General features: G+C 43.9%; 1 protein-coding gene across 3 annotated transcripts in view; it reads left to right on the forward strand.

The window, feature by feature from the left end:
- The window catches only part of TANC1 (tetratricopeptide repeat, ankyrin repeat and coiled-coil containing 1), an 84,482-nt gene extending 68,764 nt beyond the window's left edge, over positions 1-15,718 (forward strand). For 2 of the 3 annotated variants that reach the window (XM_053471869.1, XM_053471870.1), the window contains 11 exons: positions 322-558; positions 1,108-1,293; positions 4,123-4,201; positions 9,141-9,274; positions 10,360-10,483; positions 11,005-11,180; positions 11,752-11,884; positions 12,185-12,276; positions 12,395-12,541; positions 13,378-13,478; positions 14,022-15,718. In XM_053471869.1, the coding sequence (XP_053327844.1) occupies positions 322-558; positions 1,108-1,293; positions 4,123-4,201; positions 9,141-9,274; positions 10,360-10,483; positions 11,005-11,180; positions 11,752-11,884; positions 12,185-12,276; positions 12,395-12,541; positions 13,378-13,478; positions 14,022-15,381 (2,769 nt within the window). In that variant the 3' untranslated portion in view covers positions 15,382-15,718. The other variant, XM_053471871.1, reaches the window with a different exon arrangement.
- Positions 15,719-17,674: the final 1,956 nt, after the last annotated feature.

Raw genomic sequence — 17,674 nt, forward strand, 5'->3', positions numbered from 1 at the left:
TCTTTTAAAACTAACCAAAGGCTCCGTTACGCTGACAGCCGTTACACGATGGGCGTCCTCGTTTCCTTCGCTCATAACACCAAACGGTCGCGTTACTGTAAGGTTCTGATCCTTGGAAATATGTATTAATAGAAAAGATAGAAAACTATCTTTACTCTAATCCTAGAAGGCATTTATGGTAACATTTTTCACGCTGGAAGAAGTTGTAAAGGCAGCGGCCATTGAGACCGAGTAAGAGGCCCCAGAGCGACATCCCAGATAATGTGTCGTAAGAATTTAATCTGTCGTGTAACTTGTATTACTTTGTTACTATCTTTCCAGGTCAGCCGCCTTCTCATCTCAGCCGGAGCAAATGTTAACTACAGGACCGAAGTTTTAAACAACGCCCCGATACAATGCGCCCAGGCCCACCTTGGGCACGAAGAGATGGTCAACCTCTTGCTGGAATTTGGGGCGTCCGTTGACGGGGTGTCGGAAGGCGGCATGACCCCTCTTTGCTTCGCAGCCGCTGCGGGTCACATGAACATTGTATTGCTTCTGTGCAAAAAAGGAGCAAAGGTAAAGAAATACTGTAGATTAGGGCCATAAATAGAGCAATGGGACAGTTTCCATGGGATTTGCAGCAAAACGCCCCCGCCCCCTCGCTAGCCCCCACATCAGTGACAAAAAAATTATTCTAGAACAGAAGGCTTTCACTTTTAAGCGGCACGCTGGCAATGGGACAGTTTATGGCTTCAGAAAGTAACCAAACATTCAGAAAAGGCATGTGATTTAATCTGAGATAAAGGACATTTGATGGAGTGTGAAGTTTCGTAAGCTTTTTTAAATGCGGTTTTCATCCCCCCCCAATATAAGTGCTAGAATGATATATATATTTTAGCTTTTTATAAATATAAGGGAACTTTAATGAAACGTTTATAAATGGAGTACTATATAATGCTGGGCTCCCTTGATGTCCACGGCTTGGCCTGTGATGAATCCAGACTGCGATCACGTGTGGCCTGTGGCCAGTTCAGCTGATATGGAGGAACATGACAGTTTAACTTGATTTGGGCATTTACTTTACTTTGGGCATACTTGAAGTAAAAGTCTCGTGTTTTATTGCAGGTCGACCACGTAGATAAAAAAGGACAGAGCCCCTTGGTGCACAGCGCTCTGAGAGGACATTGTGACATCCTCAAATATTTACTGAACTGCGACTGGACGGCGTCTAAACCGCAACAAAGCCACGTGCAAAAAAGCCACGCAATGCAGCAGGCGCTCACCGCTGCAGCCAGCATGGGCCACACAGAGGTAATTCATCTTTCCTTTTTCATATATATACACACACACACACAAATGTCCTTGTTTTTGAAAGAAATGTAATTTTTGTCCGTTACAATAACATCAAATGGATCAGAAATCCAGCGTAGACGGCGTTAATGCTGTAAATGAGTATTGTAGCTGGAAACGGCTGATTTTTTATGGAATCTCTTCATAGGCGTACAGAGGCCCTTTATCACTCCCATCACTCCTGTGTTCCAATTGCCCTTTATCACTCCCATCACTCCCATCACTCCTGTGATTTAAGTTTAAAAGCCTAAAAAAAAAGCAAAAAATGTCCTTGTGTTCTGTAAAAACAGCTCAGTGACCCCAAACTTTTGAACAGTAGCCTTTGGATATATAAATATAATATTGTATCCCTTTTGTTTATTTATATAACGCCAATCTGTTCCAAAAGGATTTTCAATGGGGGTTATATGACAAGTTGCTTTTGAAATAATAAAACAAGTGTATTGATAACGCTCCAAGGAGGGTATTATGAACAGATGCCCCCAGCTGGGTGGAGAGATTCTTATTTGGCAATTAGTGCCTCGTTCTTGAGGAATTATGACTTAATTACAGCCCAGTGCGCTCCAGATCATTCCCCGCTGAGAGGAAGATAAAGGTAGTTACTGCACAAGAATAATCGCTCCATTCCTCAATGTTTTTTTCACTGAGCAGTCGAGGAGCCATTAGCGGACAGGCTCATATTTCAGAAACCAGAGACTAAAGCTTTATGGAGCCGTTGGTTCGGGGCTCAGATCAGACTTCCACGCCATCTGATATATCAGAGGCTTCAGTATAACACAATACGCAGCACCGCATGGTCATAAAAGCAGCCGCAGAGGAACATCGTAACATTAGAAGTCGCCTAACCACCCGCTCTGCAAACACTGCCAGATTTCTCTAGTACCCATTTTATAGCCATTTTAGGGGTTTATTCACTAACGTGTGAGTTTGTAGTGTAAACTCCCTGAATCCACTATAGATTATGAAGGATGAACCCCTGCGCATTTCTCCTTTGAGAAGGTCTGAGCTGGCCCTACATAAGCCATAGATAATTAATGGGCTCACAGATTGAAGTATACATCATACGTGGCCAACCCAGCCTTACTTACAGGACAGACTCGCCTGGACATTCAGTGAAGTTTCCGAGTTCAAACTGCAAATTTCTTCCAAACTCACTATTCACCAGTGTAGTGAATTAACCCCTTGGACTCTTCATTCCTTTACCTGTCCTGTGCTAGCGAGGCATGGCATATTTTGCCTCCAGTGACATCATACTCATGAATATTTGATGTCATTTCCAGCAGAGAACCGTTTCCAGATTAAAATAGGAAGTATGGAGGGGAGGGGGAGAGGGCACCTTCCAGACGCGATTGTGCAGAAGATTTAAGAGCCAGACAGAGAAAATGAGCTCACAAACTTTAAAAAGGAATCGTAAAAGCTTGGATTTTCTTTCTGTGGCACGGCGTCAAGAGACGGATTTTATTGGGAAGTCTGCCTGCCCCTCCTTCCCTGCGTTCACTACACACATCTGCTGGACTGTGTGCCCCCTGACATGGTTCAGTCTCTTATTTCACCCCGAATGCTGCTTTACATGCGCAGAACGCAGGTTTGTCGAAAAAGCCTTTCCAAACATTAAGGATACCTTGACCCATAGATTAAGATGTCTAGTAATACGTTAGTTACACTAGATGGACTATTTTTGGATGATGGGTCTGAGATTGCGCTGGTGTGACAGTGGACTTGAAGTAAGAATAGATGGCATACCTCCCGAGTGCCCAGATTTTTGTAGGACAGTCAAATTTTTTGGCCACTACTCTACTGTTGTGTGTTTGCGGGCAGTGAGGATCATGGGCTAGTTGGGAGGATCCGCTGATGTCCCTGGCCGGCCCCGGGAGCTGTAAAATCAGCGGAGGTCGGAGCTATTACGGCTCAGACCCCCATTGAAGCTCCCGTGAGACCACCTCGCGGCTCTCTGAAGCTGACTCTTGGGAATGGTGGGCGGGCCTTCCCATTTTGACCACACCTATTCATATGTCTGGCCACACCCCCTGCTTCTAGCTTCACGCCCCCTCAAAGGTGTCCCGGAAATGTTGGGGGTATTAGATGGAACGCGACCCCCACTCATGGAGGGCAAACAGCTCAGTAAAGGGGCAGCTTTGTGAGTTTTTGTAGTTATTTCTCCTACAGCTCAGTTTTACCCCAAGTAAGAAAATAAAATTCAAACCAGCTTCTAGATTTTAAATTGAAAACACTTCTGAATTCTTTAACTCCGAACAACAAACAAACGCATCCGGTTTCCATTTATCTGTCAAAAATAAAGCGACTGCCGGGGGACGTGTATTATATATATTATTATGGAAACAAATCTGCGGCAATGGACTCAAGTGAACTTGGGAGGGAGTGAATGCGGCTCTGGGCTGTAGTCGGTACATTGTATTCAGGGCTCGGCGGTAACCCGGGGTTACGGGGTACTTTGCAGCGATGAATACTGCGGCCTGAAGCTTTCAACGTTCCCATTGATGTAGAACGTCATGCCCCGTCCCCTGCAATATATATTTTCACTGAACTACAAATCCCATTGCTCCAAGCCGACTTTCAGTCTCTTTGATGTAGAGTCATGAGAGTTGTAGTCTAGTTAAGAGTAGCATCTAACGTTCACAGCCCCTCTGGTACCCACGGTGTTAAATTTCCATTCTATTGGGTGGGGCTGCGAGAAATACCCCCCATGTCACGAAATAGTTAAATCAACTTGATTTTGCTCAATAAGCTGAAATAGTCATTTACGTGATGTGTTTCTATGTTTTTTTTTAGGTGGTGGAATGTCTTCTTAACCATGAGAGAGATTACCCCGTGGATATTAATGAAAACGACACGCTTTGGGGAGAAACAGGTACAGTGATTCCTCGTATGCTTTATCACATACGTTGGTGACAGTTATAATGTATGCATTGTACAGGGTCAGCTCAGCCCTTCTTGCAGGAGAAGCTCACTGGAGTTTGGCCTTCATCATACATAGTGATGGAAACCTAGAATTTAACATCCGATAAGGACCATTTCAACTCAGTCTGCCGGCCAGTCGTTGGCCTCGTCTTATATTCAGGAGCCATATGTCTGTCCTATGCATGTGTAAACCCCTCTCTATATTGGCTTCTACCACGTCTGATGGCAGGCTGCTCCATTTATCCACCACCCTCTCAGGTCCTTAAATTACATTTAAATCTCTGACCCACGACCTCTTGTTTTAACTTTTCTCTGGTGTCGGGGAACTCTTAGAAACTCCCTTTTTTCCATAAACAGCCTTATTTTTCTGCAAACTGCAGCTTCCCGATAATAGAAAAAAGTACATTCTGATGTAAAAAAAAAATTCAACAATACAGACTCCTCCATATATATATATATACAATTCCGCATAAATGTACTTCCCCTTGAAGTGTGTGTTTAAATATTTAAGTGTTCGATGAATAATATCGAGGAAAGACGTGCAAATAACAGGGTCGTGGTTTATTATTATTATTTATTATTATTATTATAGTAACGCTGCAGGTTTCTTTAACCCTTGAGAGCGCAGAATGTTGTAATCCAGGTTAGGGCGGCATCTGGACACGACTCCTCGATAATCCATGCAGCACGCGGACCGATCGCTCGCCCCGATTCTCTCATTAAAGGACTCATTTAAAATGTTTATGGTTGAAACGAGAATGATCGGTTCTGGGAGGGGGTTGTGGGAGAGCCGGGCCGATTCATTAACCTATTTCCCTGTTCTGGGTGTATAAATATAACCCGGTTACGTGCTGTTAGACCTGTTCTTGCATGTGTTGCTTCCATTACACGTCACATTACGTGCGCTGTGATCGAGGTCATCTTTTGACGTGTAACGAGGACTCTTTAGAGCTTTTCTCTGGCGTAACACGACGTTCTCACGCCACACCTGGAACCTTCGGCACTCGAAGCTGTGATAGCCGATGCCGGCTCAGCAAAACATACTTGCAGCGAAACCTTGCGTTAGTCGATGAGCCTGAAAACCTGCACCCTCCACCCGTCGGAGAATGCAAACAGGGAACACGTTTCCATTAATAGTATTTTTGGGTGGCGTAAAACAAGGTGCCGCTCCTGTGAGAACGTTCAGCGAGAGCCCTGCTACCCGGTAAACACGCGTGCTGACGAAATGAAGAATGCCCACGGCGGGTCTGCCTTCGGACCCTCAGCTTCCGCTTTTGCCCACTTACTATAAAGCATAGGAAAGGGGGCCGCAGGATAAAGCGTCCTGTGGAGCAGGAGGAGATAACGCGGGCATTAAAGCCTGATTTAGATCTTAGAGTGTGAGCTCTTTAGAACATATTCTATCACAGAAGGTATCCTCGTTACAAACAACGGCTCTGTGGTCCCAGGTATCATCTGTTTTAGACACAAAGCTCGGCCCGTGAGCTTCCAGTCTAGATGTGTGTCACAAATGTAATGCCCCCCTCTCTGATCGCATTCAGTATGTATCTCCTCGTAATCAGTTCCCTGGTATAATGATGTCACTTGTAGCCCACGGCAGCTGCATCGCCAGATATTGGATAATGTTGGGCAAATTCACTAAATCAGACACTCTGGTTTATCACGGACGGTTTACACGAGAGGTTTTTTGATTACCGTACGAGCCCCATAGTCATCCACCAAATGTACCCTAAAAAGGCTTTGTTTTCTATTAGAGTGGAAAGTTCATAGAATATATAACTTTTTTTTTTAATACTAAAGCAAGGAGCAGAGCTGCACATTCTGGCCCACAAAGGGTTAATCGCAATGCCTAAAACCTATTGAAATAATTACCCTTCTGGAAATAGAAGCTTGCGTTAAGATCTGTCCCCGGGGCGATGCGTTTTTGTGTAACGCTGCCTCCTCTTGTACTAAACTTTGTGCCAAAAAAGGCAAAATAGGAAATTGCCAACTAATTGGCGGGGTCTCGTGAACGGACTCTGAGCAGGAATGTTTCACGCATTTAATGCCGTTTCCCGTTTTTTCGGGACATCTGTCTTTCTATCAGTCTGGATTCCGGTTGAGCAGATTATAAAACCCGTCTGCAATATCCATCAGAGGAGATTTTGGCATCGCAGCCCCATTAATCCGTTCCCGCATTAAATCGCTTTAATAATGCGAGCAGACGGGGATGTCGTATAAAAGCGAACGCGTATTAAACCGGCCGACCTCGTTTTAGATCGCCGCGTCTCTGAACGTTTTAGATCGCCGCGTCTTTGATCGTTTTAGATCGCCTCGTCTATGATCGTTTTGTATCGCCTCATTAGAAGATGGTCGCCTTATTATGTTTGTTTTGTTAGCTTTAACCCTTATGATGAAAGTAAGTTTAGTTTCTTCAATTTCTTCATCTATTTTTATTATATTTGGGTCGCTGTCATTTTTTGGGGCTAGAAACCGTCCAAATTCCCCATCTAGTTTTTGTCGTATTTGATTAAATTGTTTGTTAGCGGTTCGTCTTAGTCCGTCGGTTCTAGATCTGTCATGTGTTCTAAATGTGCTCGCTGTAAGAAACGCTGCGTTAATGACGCTATATGAATGAAAGAAGAATAATAATAATTAAACAAATTCTATCTGCTCGCGCTCCCCATCTTGCTACAGCTTTAGAGGCACAAAGAACAGTCTTTGCCGCGTTCCTTAAAGGGTCTAATCCTTAATGTACACAATGTGTTAAACTAAACAGATTTGGGGCACTCGTTTACAGACGTCCTCTTAAAATGTGACAGTAGCGGTAAGAGGCATGAATGGGGTAAATGAATGTGTCGGTGAGCTGCCATAGTTCCTGTGATCATTAATCGTCGCTGTTTACTTTACGCTCGTGTCAAAAGCCAGGAAATGTAAGCAGAGGAGCGCGATACGTTACGAGAGGAGCGTGATACGTTACGAGAGGGGCGCGATACGTTACGAGAGGAGCGCGAAACGTTACGAGAGGGACGCGAAACGTTACGAGAGGGACGCGATACGTTACGAGAGGGGCGCGATACGCTACGAGAGGAGCGCGATACGTTACGAGAGGGGCGCGATACGTAACGAGAGGGGCGCGATACATTACGAGAGCAGCGCGATACATTACGAGAGCAGCGCGATACATTACGAGATCCGCACTCCAAACGCCATCCTCACCAGTCCTTTAATCCGCCTGCCAGACAAAAACAGCCCCCCAAAACAGTTCCATCGGCGCTCCCTGTGAGGATTGCCGGCTCCGGGTCACCGATCGCATTAATCGTTTCCTTTTGGTGGATTCTCATGTCTTCTGCGGTGTAATCATCGCTATATTTAGTTCATTAGCAATAAAAATGATATAAAACAAAAATTCAAGAAAAATCAACCCTTTGTGCTCCGGGCACGGGCGCTCGGTTTGCTATCAGTGTGCGGAGGGAACGTCATTGGCATCCAAGTGGTTAATTTGAAATAGTTTCAGCCGGGGAGTCTCTGATAAGAGGTGGTTCTCGGTACAAGAATAGCCGGAATTCCTGAGCATAGCTTTGCGGTGATCCTGTTTATTTAGGAACGCTCCGGGTGAGCCGCTTTCCCCATATGGCAAACTGGATTTAGGGTGTAGCTGGCGGCTGTCGCCATAATCCACGCTAAACAACAGCCCGTAATTATCAGGAACATTCTTTCTCTTTATTGCTTTTACTTTTTTAGCTGTTTTTTCCTGGAATTCGTTTTCATTTATTTTTCTTCTAAGCAGAGCATTTTCTGTAGTTTTGGTAATTTGGCCCCCGGACCCGCTTTTGGATTTAACCTTGCATTCTTTATTATTAAGATTTTTTTTAATTGTATTAATATTTTTGGCAATATTAATGAGTCCCGCGCTGGAAATAAGCGCTCTGTGTGATGTAAGAAGGAGAGCGAGCTGTGTGCGCTGTAATGATGATGGGAGATAGTGTGTGTATAGTGTGAGCGAGTGTGTACCTGTATCTGTGTTGTGAATGTGTGCGTTTCGTATTAGTGTACAGTGTGGATGTATATGGTGTTAGATTGTATGGTTTTATTGTGTGTCTGTATGCTTGTGTATGGTGTTAGCATGAGTGCGTGTGTCAGTGTATGGTGTTAGAGTGTCAGCGATGAGCCTAGGGTTAGTGGTGAGAGGGGGATAGCGGAGGAGATGAGGAGGCTGTGAGTGTCTGTCTAAGCGTATAGAGTGAGTGTATGGGTGTTTGGACGGGTGAGTGTTAGGGTGAGTTTGCATGTTAATATGTGTATGTTGGTTACAGAAGGTGGGATGAAATACAGCACCCCTAGTCTTACCCTTTCCCACCACACCAAAAAGCCAGCCCTGCTTATAGAAAGAGCACACGATGGATCCAGGAAGGTTGCAGTGCTGCCTAAATCAGGGCTAATGTTTTATCCCTGATCTGAAAAAGTAATCAAATTCCTAGGGGCTTTTTCTTTTAAAAACACCAATAACGTGTTTAACCCGAGCTTTTCACAGCATTGTTTATTTCTCTCGTTTTCTGTGTTACCGCGTTAACCTGATTCCCAGCGCGGTCCCTCGAGTCTTATTATCGGAATCGGAGCGAGACGAACGCAGCGGTTAATGCCCCGAAGCACCCGGGGACATTTTATAATGAGCAAATTTCCAAAAGTACACAAATAATCATTACAGGAACATAATTTAATGCAAAGCTGTAATCCTACATAACACCACCCTTTCAGTGCCAGGTGGCTGTGTGGCCCATTGAAAAATGCCTGTTAACCCTTTGTCGTTGACAGCCAGTGGATCGCACACATGGCGGCGCGTCGTTTCTATCGCCACATTTACACGGATGTTTAAGATGCTTTCATGACGTGTTGTTTTGGTGTTTAAGGTCTCACAGCCGCAGCGGGACGCGGGAAGCTACAGGTGTGCGAGCTGCTTCTGGAGCGGGGTGCCGTCTTATCCCGTGTGAACCGGCGCGGGGTCTCCCCGTTATTCTGTGCTGTGCGACAAGGCAATTGGCAGGTATGAGTCTGGACTATATCTCTATGGGTGTTTCTGGGTATTTTACAGGAATAAATAGACTGATGTCTGTGGCTCTGAATAATGCATATTATGTGTAATTTACCCTAAATTGGAGAGGCTGCGATCAGCGATTACTTCTGTTACAGAGCCTGCTGCTTGAAGTGTGACTAGGAGTAATCTAGATTTCATTTCCAGTCGCGGTGTAGCGGGATGAGAAACATTGTGGAGCGTTTAGACTGCACGGGTTTCTGGAAAATCTGAATTTTCTGCAGTACAATTTGCGGGCAGCTGATAATCCATAAATGTTATTGTTTAGCGAGGAAAAGCACGTTTTGGCACAAATTTACTCTAGAAACACGATAGGAAGCATTTGTTATTCCTCTCCGGCAGAAATACTGCGATTTCCATGGGAGTTTTTTTATATCCCCGGATCTAATATATTCAGGTCTCTGGGAGCCCCATAAAAGCCGGCCAAATAATATTTCGCACCGAGAAGGGAATGAAAGGCTCGTTTGCCATACACATTCTAATGAGACAGTCCAGCTCATTGTGTCAGCAGAGTTCTCTCGCCCTTCCTTTTTGTCCGCTCGCCTCTTAAAGTGCTGACAGATCTGTTCACAATGCTCCATACAGCTCTGGGGGCAACACACGGAGCCGTATATAATGCTGCGAGGCTGACCGCTGGAGATGGGCGCTTGGAGCTCGGCCATCAAGACGTCCTAATGACCTCCAGAGCCCCATGATAAAACCCATCAGCCGCTCTACCTACAGATGACGTGTTTGTGTGACGTTAACATCCACAGATAAAAGTCATTGACCTAACATATAAAACGCTAGCGCTTTCTCTGTATAGTTTTTTTGTTTGTATGCGTTTTTTCTTATATGGTTCTCTTGTTTTGAGGGGACGGCTGTCGGCGGGGAAGGAATTCTCATCTTATTATTCAGTCCTTCTGGGCTGGAGACAAACATGAGCGTTAGCGGAACATTTGACATAGCAATACACGTACAAGCACTTAGACGTAGCAGTAGGGCGATGGCCCTGCTATGGACAGCCCTGTATATAATGTGCCCCCCGCTCTCTGCAGGTCGCCAGGTTGCTGATGCAGCACGGCTGTGACGTGAATGTGAGCGATAAGCAGGGCAGGACCCCGTTGATGGTGGCTGCGTGTGAGGGCCACTGTGGAACCGTCGAGTTCCTCCTCTCCGAGGGTGAGTAACAGATCTTCATGCATAGGATATATTTCCAGGGTCTCGTGTGTGGAATATATTGTATATTGGTTCCTCAGCCACATAGGGGTTATGTATGTGTAGATCAGTAAAGCCATTGTGTGACTGCAGGTCAAGTATGAAGACCGCCAATACCTGATGATCAGGAGAAGTGTTACGTCTACATTTCACAATAATTTACCACCTTGTAACTTAATGCCTTGGATGATAAGTTAAAGTAATATTTGAGCTGCTTAAATTATTTGACCACGTATAGTCACTAAACCACCTCATTCTCGTATATGACATCATCATCAATCCTAGTAAATTCTGATGACTGGTAGACATCATGGTTATTGTCATTCTTTGTTCCATTTGATACCAGAGACCTGTTTGTTTTTCAATTAGCTCAAACGCTGTAGCTGAGGGTCCCTGGATTGTAGACAGAATGGCAATCAATAAAATGGCTGCGTTGGAGTGTAAACAGTGTTTGTAAAGCACGATACCTGCCTGCTTGATTTCAGGTGCAGACATCGCATCTTTAGACAAGGAAGGGCTGACCGCTCTGAGCTGGGCTTGTTTAAAGGGACACAAAACAGTGGTGCAGTGTTTAGTAGAAAGAGGTTCTGCGATCGATCAGATGGATCGGAACGGCCGGACGCCTCTGGATTTGGCCGCGTTCTATGGAGATGCTGATATTGTAAGTAACCTTTTGAACTGTATGGATGGTTAGAGCTTTGAAATGTTCCGGGTCTTTACATGATATATTAGTTTTTCCACAAAGCTTGCGCAACCTCCGTGGATTGTAAAGACAGGAATTCTGCTACTGGAGTTCGTATCTAATCTTCTATTTACACGTTGTAATGATGCCAGTACAGCAAATTCCTTCCCTAAAAGCATCTCTGGCACCGCCACGCATCCCGTTAAAGAGGAATCCCCGTTATCTGTTCAAGGCTGAGGATGATACGACTTCTGTTGTTAATAGAAGTTTATCTCCAATGCTCGCCAGCAATCGCGGATATCGCAGAACAGAATAAAACATTAACGAGCAGTTCTGCCGTTACAATGACTGCCACATGAAAAATGTATTAAGAATGCTCTGTGTAGTCCGCATTAGATCGTGGCAAGGCATGGCGCTGCTTCAGGTGGCGATGTATTTATTATATTTTTTGTATTGAGGAGGTGTAATTGATTTTTCCTGTGCCGAGTTGCCCATGCGTTGCTATATAAATCCGGAGGATCGGTTAAGCTGAACCCCCCTGTCTGTTTAGGTTCAGTATCTGGTGGATAACGGCGCTATGATAGAGCACGTGGACTACAGCGGGATGCGCCCCTTGGATCGCGCCATTGGATGTCGAAACACGGCTGTTGTTGTAACGCTTCTCCGGAAAGGCGCCAAGTTAGGTAAAAAAAAAAAAAAAATTCTCAAGTGTTTATTTTGATTTGTATTTGTATTATACTTAAATATTAAATTCCGGTTAGTAGAGTTAAGACTTTTAAGGTAGTGTAATAAATTTTCAATAGGTCAGCATAAAACAGTAAATATTCCTAATCTAATCTGATGGGAAGCGTGATAAAATGATCAATTTCAGCAAGGAGCAGCGAAGTCCCTATCAGACCTGATTATATGAAGTCTTATCTATTATCGCAGTATTTATCACTCGAGTGTCTTACATATATATATATATTTCACTTCTTAAACAGGGAACGCGGCTTGGGCAATGGCCACCTCCAAACCAGATATCCTGATCATTCTACTACAGAAATTAATGGAGGAAGGGAATATATTGTACAGAGTAAGTAGCCCTCAGCGTTATACATTCTTATCACTGTATATGAGAGGCAAGTTATTCTATAGGTACAGCATTTTGTACATTTTGCTTTATAAAGTAAAATGTATGTTTCTGCTTGCAGAAGGGGAAAATGAAAGAAGCGGCCCAGCGATACCAGTATGCGCTCCGGAAGTTTCCACGGGAAGGTTTTGGTGAAGAAATGAAAGCTTTTAACGAACTTCGCGTTTCTCTGTATTTGAATCTGTCAAGGTGTCGAAGAAAAACCAACGTGAGTCGAGAACGTTCAGTGCATTAAAAAAGAAACGACACAAACGCTTGCGAGTCTTTAGTATTATAGAGAATATAAAGTGCTTTTTGGTTTATATCGTATTCATTCCTGTATGAGCCGCCCCTCTGTCCTCCGTGCATTCACAGCGATTACCTGCTGCCCGATAAACATTATTATTTACATCAGATGCTAAAATGGAAATTGAGGTGAAATATATCAGAATAGTCAAGGACAATTTTGACCCCACTCCATTTTCCCTTCAAGTTCCCTGATACCCCCCCCAATTATTATATTTAATTCCCTCTCTATAGGGTGCTGCCATGTTCTGTAAACTAGACAAAAGGGTATAATTTCTCATAGTGCACCTTAGAGTATAACGAGACCGTTTCCCAAACTGTGAGCCGAGATGCAGATATATGTTTATTCTGAAAATAGGGGGCTCCAGAACGGCCTGTAATATTGGGGTACGCAGTTTAATCATATATTGGTGAAGTATTAAGTGAGCCAAGATGATGATTATTTTTCAGGAAGAACCAGTTAACGATACACTATGTCCCCCGGATCCCTCCTCTATGTCTTGTGATTTGAAGGTATTTTAAGGTGTTTTGAAGAAACTTCCCAATATTTGAGGTCTGCAGTGTCAGAACTAAATCATTTACCGACTTAACTTCGCTTTCTTCCTCACTAATTCTTGTGCTCCGTGTTTTTACGGTCTGTCATTTTAACATCAAGCCTGTTCCCGTGAATGTGCCGGGGGGGCTGTGTTTGCAGGGTGGGCAAAGAATGAGTAAATCTTGACACAGATAAAAAATATGAATTATGTTTCCATACTGCAGGACTTTGGGTTGGCAGAGGAATTTGCCAGCAAGGCTCTGGAACTGAAACCAAAGTGTTACGAAGCGTATTACGCTCGGGCAAGAGCAAAAAGGAGCAGCAGGTAAGGACTGGAATAAGCAGACATATTAGACACAGACATAATGTATACTGCGCATGGACCTGGACCTGCAGGTCCAATTTAAAATGTTAAATGACCCCAAATAATATAATATAGTAAATATATTATTATTTTTATGTCTACTGACCTGTTTGTCGGATTACACTGGCTGAGGTCACCATGGAGTCTGTGCCTGCTAGATCTCCAACGTATAACTAGGACAGTTAAAAGAAAGATGTCCCCAACTGGCCCGTTGACCAGAATCACAATGGATAATCTTTTTGAAGGTGTTACAGACAGTTCACTCCCCCCGTCCATGAAAAGGATCAATGGGTTTTATCCATAGTGCGTTGGGGGAATGTCCCGCCGTAAATGTTGTATGAATGTTTAGCTTTGTAATGTAATTGCTCTGGATGACATATTTGAAAATTAGAGAACGGGTTATGAATGCCCTGAGCTTAAACCTGAACATCAAGCAGCAAGCAAGTAGCTAGTTCTCTGATATGTTTGTTCCCAACAGTCCTTACATGTGCTTTCTCTCTGTAGGCAGTTTGTTGCTGCTCTTGCTGATCTCCACGAGGCCTTAAAGTTGTGTCCAAACAATCAAGAGATCCGGAGATTATTGTCCCGCGTGGAAGAAGAGTTCAAGCAGCAGCAGAGGTCGCAGCAACAGAAGCTGTATCCGCCACCTCCACAAGCCAGTAACGACTCTGACCGCGAGGAGGACGAGGAGAGCCTCAGCAATCATCTAAGCTTTGAGGAGATACAAGAGGAAGAGTGTCTACAGAGTGCGGATAAATACCAAGGAATTTCACGCCCGCAGGAATCATCCAGCAGAATAGCAGAATGTGTCAATCAGAAATACAGGCCCGATTCTCCTGAGGAACACCCACCTCAGAATATAGGTCTGCAGCAAGCGCTGGTACAGAGACCGACAAAGCAGGCCCAGATTGTAAAAACCAACCAGCACATGAATTCTTTACAGTCACAATCAAAGACTGGAGGGAATATTTCTGCCATGAACAGTCCGGTCTCATCAACTTTAGCACCACCAAGCCCCCTTCCTGCAAGACAAACGGCAAACGTGGTCAACAGCAGAAGTTCTGTTGCCGAAACGACAAAGTCAGCTTCCTCGGCAGCTCCTACAACGGGACTCCATGCCTCGGTGTTTGTTGAAAAAGTCTCCACGGCTCATGCCGTTCACAAGCAGCCGACGGAGCGCTTACATCCTTTTAAAGCATCCGCATCCTTCACAAGTGCGGCCAAGACAGCCGAGAGACTTGTGGGTCACCCTGCACCTCAAGATGTAAAAGCGCCATGTAATGAAAAACAAGCTGGAGTCACAGATAGCAAAAGAATAGTATCCCACGGCTTAACATCAAGCAATAGTTTTTCAGAGGGTGTTAAAAGTCCTGATGTCCGAAGCAAAGAAAGCAAAACCAACCAGAACCTTGGTGCTGCCACCGAGCAGAGAACACGCAACATTCCGTTCATGGGAATCATGGATAAAACCGCGAGATCCTTGCAACAGAACACTCCATTGGCCCGTAGCTGGCATAATCAGCCGATTGAAAGCTTACCAGTAAACACCACCTCGTCTGGACCCATACAGCCTGCAAACCTGGAGAAGTTCCCTGCCAGGCCGGTTCTTGGTTATGGTAATCACAATAAAACCATGCCGAATGTGTATGGTGGGAATGTCCACAATGGAGTGCACCCAAAAGACACGGAGGATGGAAAGTGTCAGGCACCAAGCGTCCCCCAAGAACCAAGGGTGTCCAAGACTGTTAGCCAGTCGTTCCAAGAGGCGATGGCCTGGTCAAAATCTCTTATCTCTAAAGAAGCAAATCTAAATTCAGTTCCCTCGACAAAACCAAAGAGATCATTCATAGAGTCAAACGTGTGATACCTGCTCTCATCACAAGGCTCAGTGTGGACTGAAAACATCGTTTTGATTGCATATTTTTAGTTGCTGGAATTAATACCATTCTCGTTATCTCTGTTTTATGAGCCCTGGATAATTAACATGAACCGCAGCCCGACAGGTTGTGTACAATAAGCCTCGGTGTATTTCCTATCATTGTTTTAGTGGCAGAGTTTGGCATCCCTGTCTGTTGTTACGAATAGCGACAAGGCTGAGCAAACATGACTTCAGTGCAGCGAAATGTTATAAGTCCGAATACTTTATGTAACTACGCTGGAATTTATAGCATTTTGAACGCACGATCGTCTTTTAACGTAAACTACGCCACAAAAAAATGGAAGCGGCTGCCGGGATATTCAGCGCTGGCCGGTCTGTTATAAACCTTCCGCAATGTGGGGTTTCGACCGTTGTGTATTTCTACAACCAACGTGCTTTACGCTGCACCCGGAATGAGCTTTAAAGGGAAATTCTTGATGTGTAAGAGGAGCTTGTGTTTATCCGAATAGCAATTTGCACATCAAAGATGTTTTAGCAGCCCGCAGATTCATGTTCTGTGCTCACCGGGTATCTGAGGCCCGCGATCTGCAGGATTTATTGCCTCTCGTGGCCCATCTATGTATACAGTATGAGAATGAATGTTTAGCTGGAGGATGTCTGCCAGACAGCACCAGGGTAAATATTAGCCCCCCAGTGGCCGGCCCCCTTAAATGTGCCCTTTGACTTTAGCAAGAATTTCTTGTGCAGCTACAAATGTATTACGGCAATTCTAAAAACCACGGTGCTATCGAGAAACAGGTTAATGCGCGTTCTCCAAGCCGTGTCCCCCCAAAGTGTATGTCACAGCCGTGTCCCCCCCAAAGTGTATGTCACAGCCGTGTCCCCCCCAAAGTGTATGTCACAGCCGTGTCCCCCCCAAAGTGTATGTCACAGCCGTGTCCCCCCAAAGTGTATGTCACAACCGTGTCCCCCCCAAAGTGTTTGTCACAGCCGTGTATAGAAACTGGAAAATCAGTATTCCGAGAGATTCTGTTGGTGCCTTTTTTTTTTTTTTTTAAGAAATTTAAACAGAAAAGTAAATCTCATTTCATTTTCCCTGAAAAGAAAACGGATTAAAACCAGTATTTATTGTGTTAAGCAGAGTGCCTTAGGTTAGGAGCTATTAACCCTTAAAGCGTCAGAAGGTGTGTGCAAAGCATCACTCTCTGGCACACAGAGAGTAAAAACAGAGGGATTATGGGTTTTAAGTAAAGGATTTGTCTTTTTTCTTTTTAATTGTGGCATTCAAAGAACGGTGCAACTTTTCTCTTGCTGCCAGAGGACTGGGAGCCGAAGGGTTAGTTCTGGAAAGAAAAAAGACCACCTTAAACTTAAACAATATAAGAATTTTAGAGGAGAAGACATTAATCTCTGATCTTTGTGAACAGGTCATACTGTATAGATTGTAACATAAGTTATATTATTGCTATAAGACACGTTTGGATATTATGTTTTCACGCGTGTGGATACGTAACCTTATTTTAAATGTATAAGGAATCTATACATAGCCATATAACGCACGCATTTTTTTTCCTAAGCTTCAACCATACTGGTTATTGCACTGAGTAATATATATTGACGCAAATATCAGTTCTAACGATTATCGCACTTTATTTTTGTTTCATATAAACACCTTTTAAGGTGTTATCTAAGGAGATAATTGTATATTCATAAAAAGGTACAGGAGTATGTTAATGGAAATGGGGGAAATTAGTTATATATTTTGGCTAAAAATCTATTTTTTTCTGTAACCCCTTTTGATTGGCAGACGGGTGAGCAGATGGTTTGCAGGTTGCGTTGTTCCGGTGCGTTCCGCGCTGTTTTGTGTTTTAGGGGAGCTTTTAAAGTCTGTCAGAACTCCTATAGCATATATTTTAAAACCGGCTCTAAAATGCTTCGATTTCTGTATACATAGTAAGTGTTTAGCTTTCCTCCTATTTTTAGGACTGCGTGTATACATCGTACGTCTGTTCAGTGTAAAAATGTTAACAGAATTTTCACAGATATGTATGGTTTCTCTATATAGCTTATTTATTTTTACAACTTCAATATAATGTCTCTTTTTCATTTGGTTTGTAGCTCTCTTTGCACATCTACTGTATTTCCATAAGGAATAAAATAGCATTTTTGTATGATAACGGAGTGTACATTTTTACTTGTTTTCGTGCTGGCGATATACGATCTGATACCCAGTACTGCGATGTATATTTAAAGGGATGTTATCCTTATTAGCAAAGAA

This window comes from Spea bombifrons, chromosome 7 (genome assembly GCF_027358695.1).
Source record: "Spea bombifrons isolate aSpeBom1 chromosome 7, aSpeBom1.2.pri, whole genome shotgun sequence".
Lineage (NCBI taxonomy): Eukaryota > Metazoa > Chordata > Amphibia > Anura > Pelobatidae > Spea > Spea bombifrons.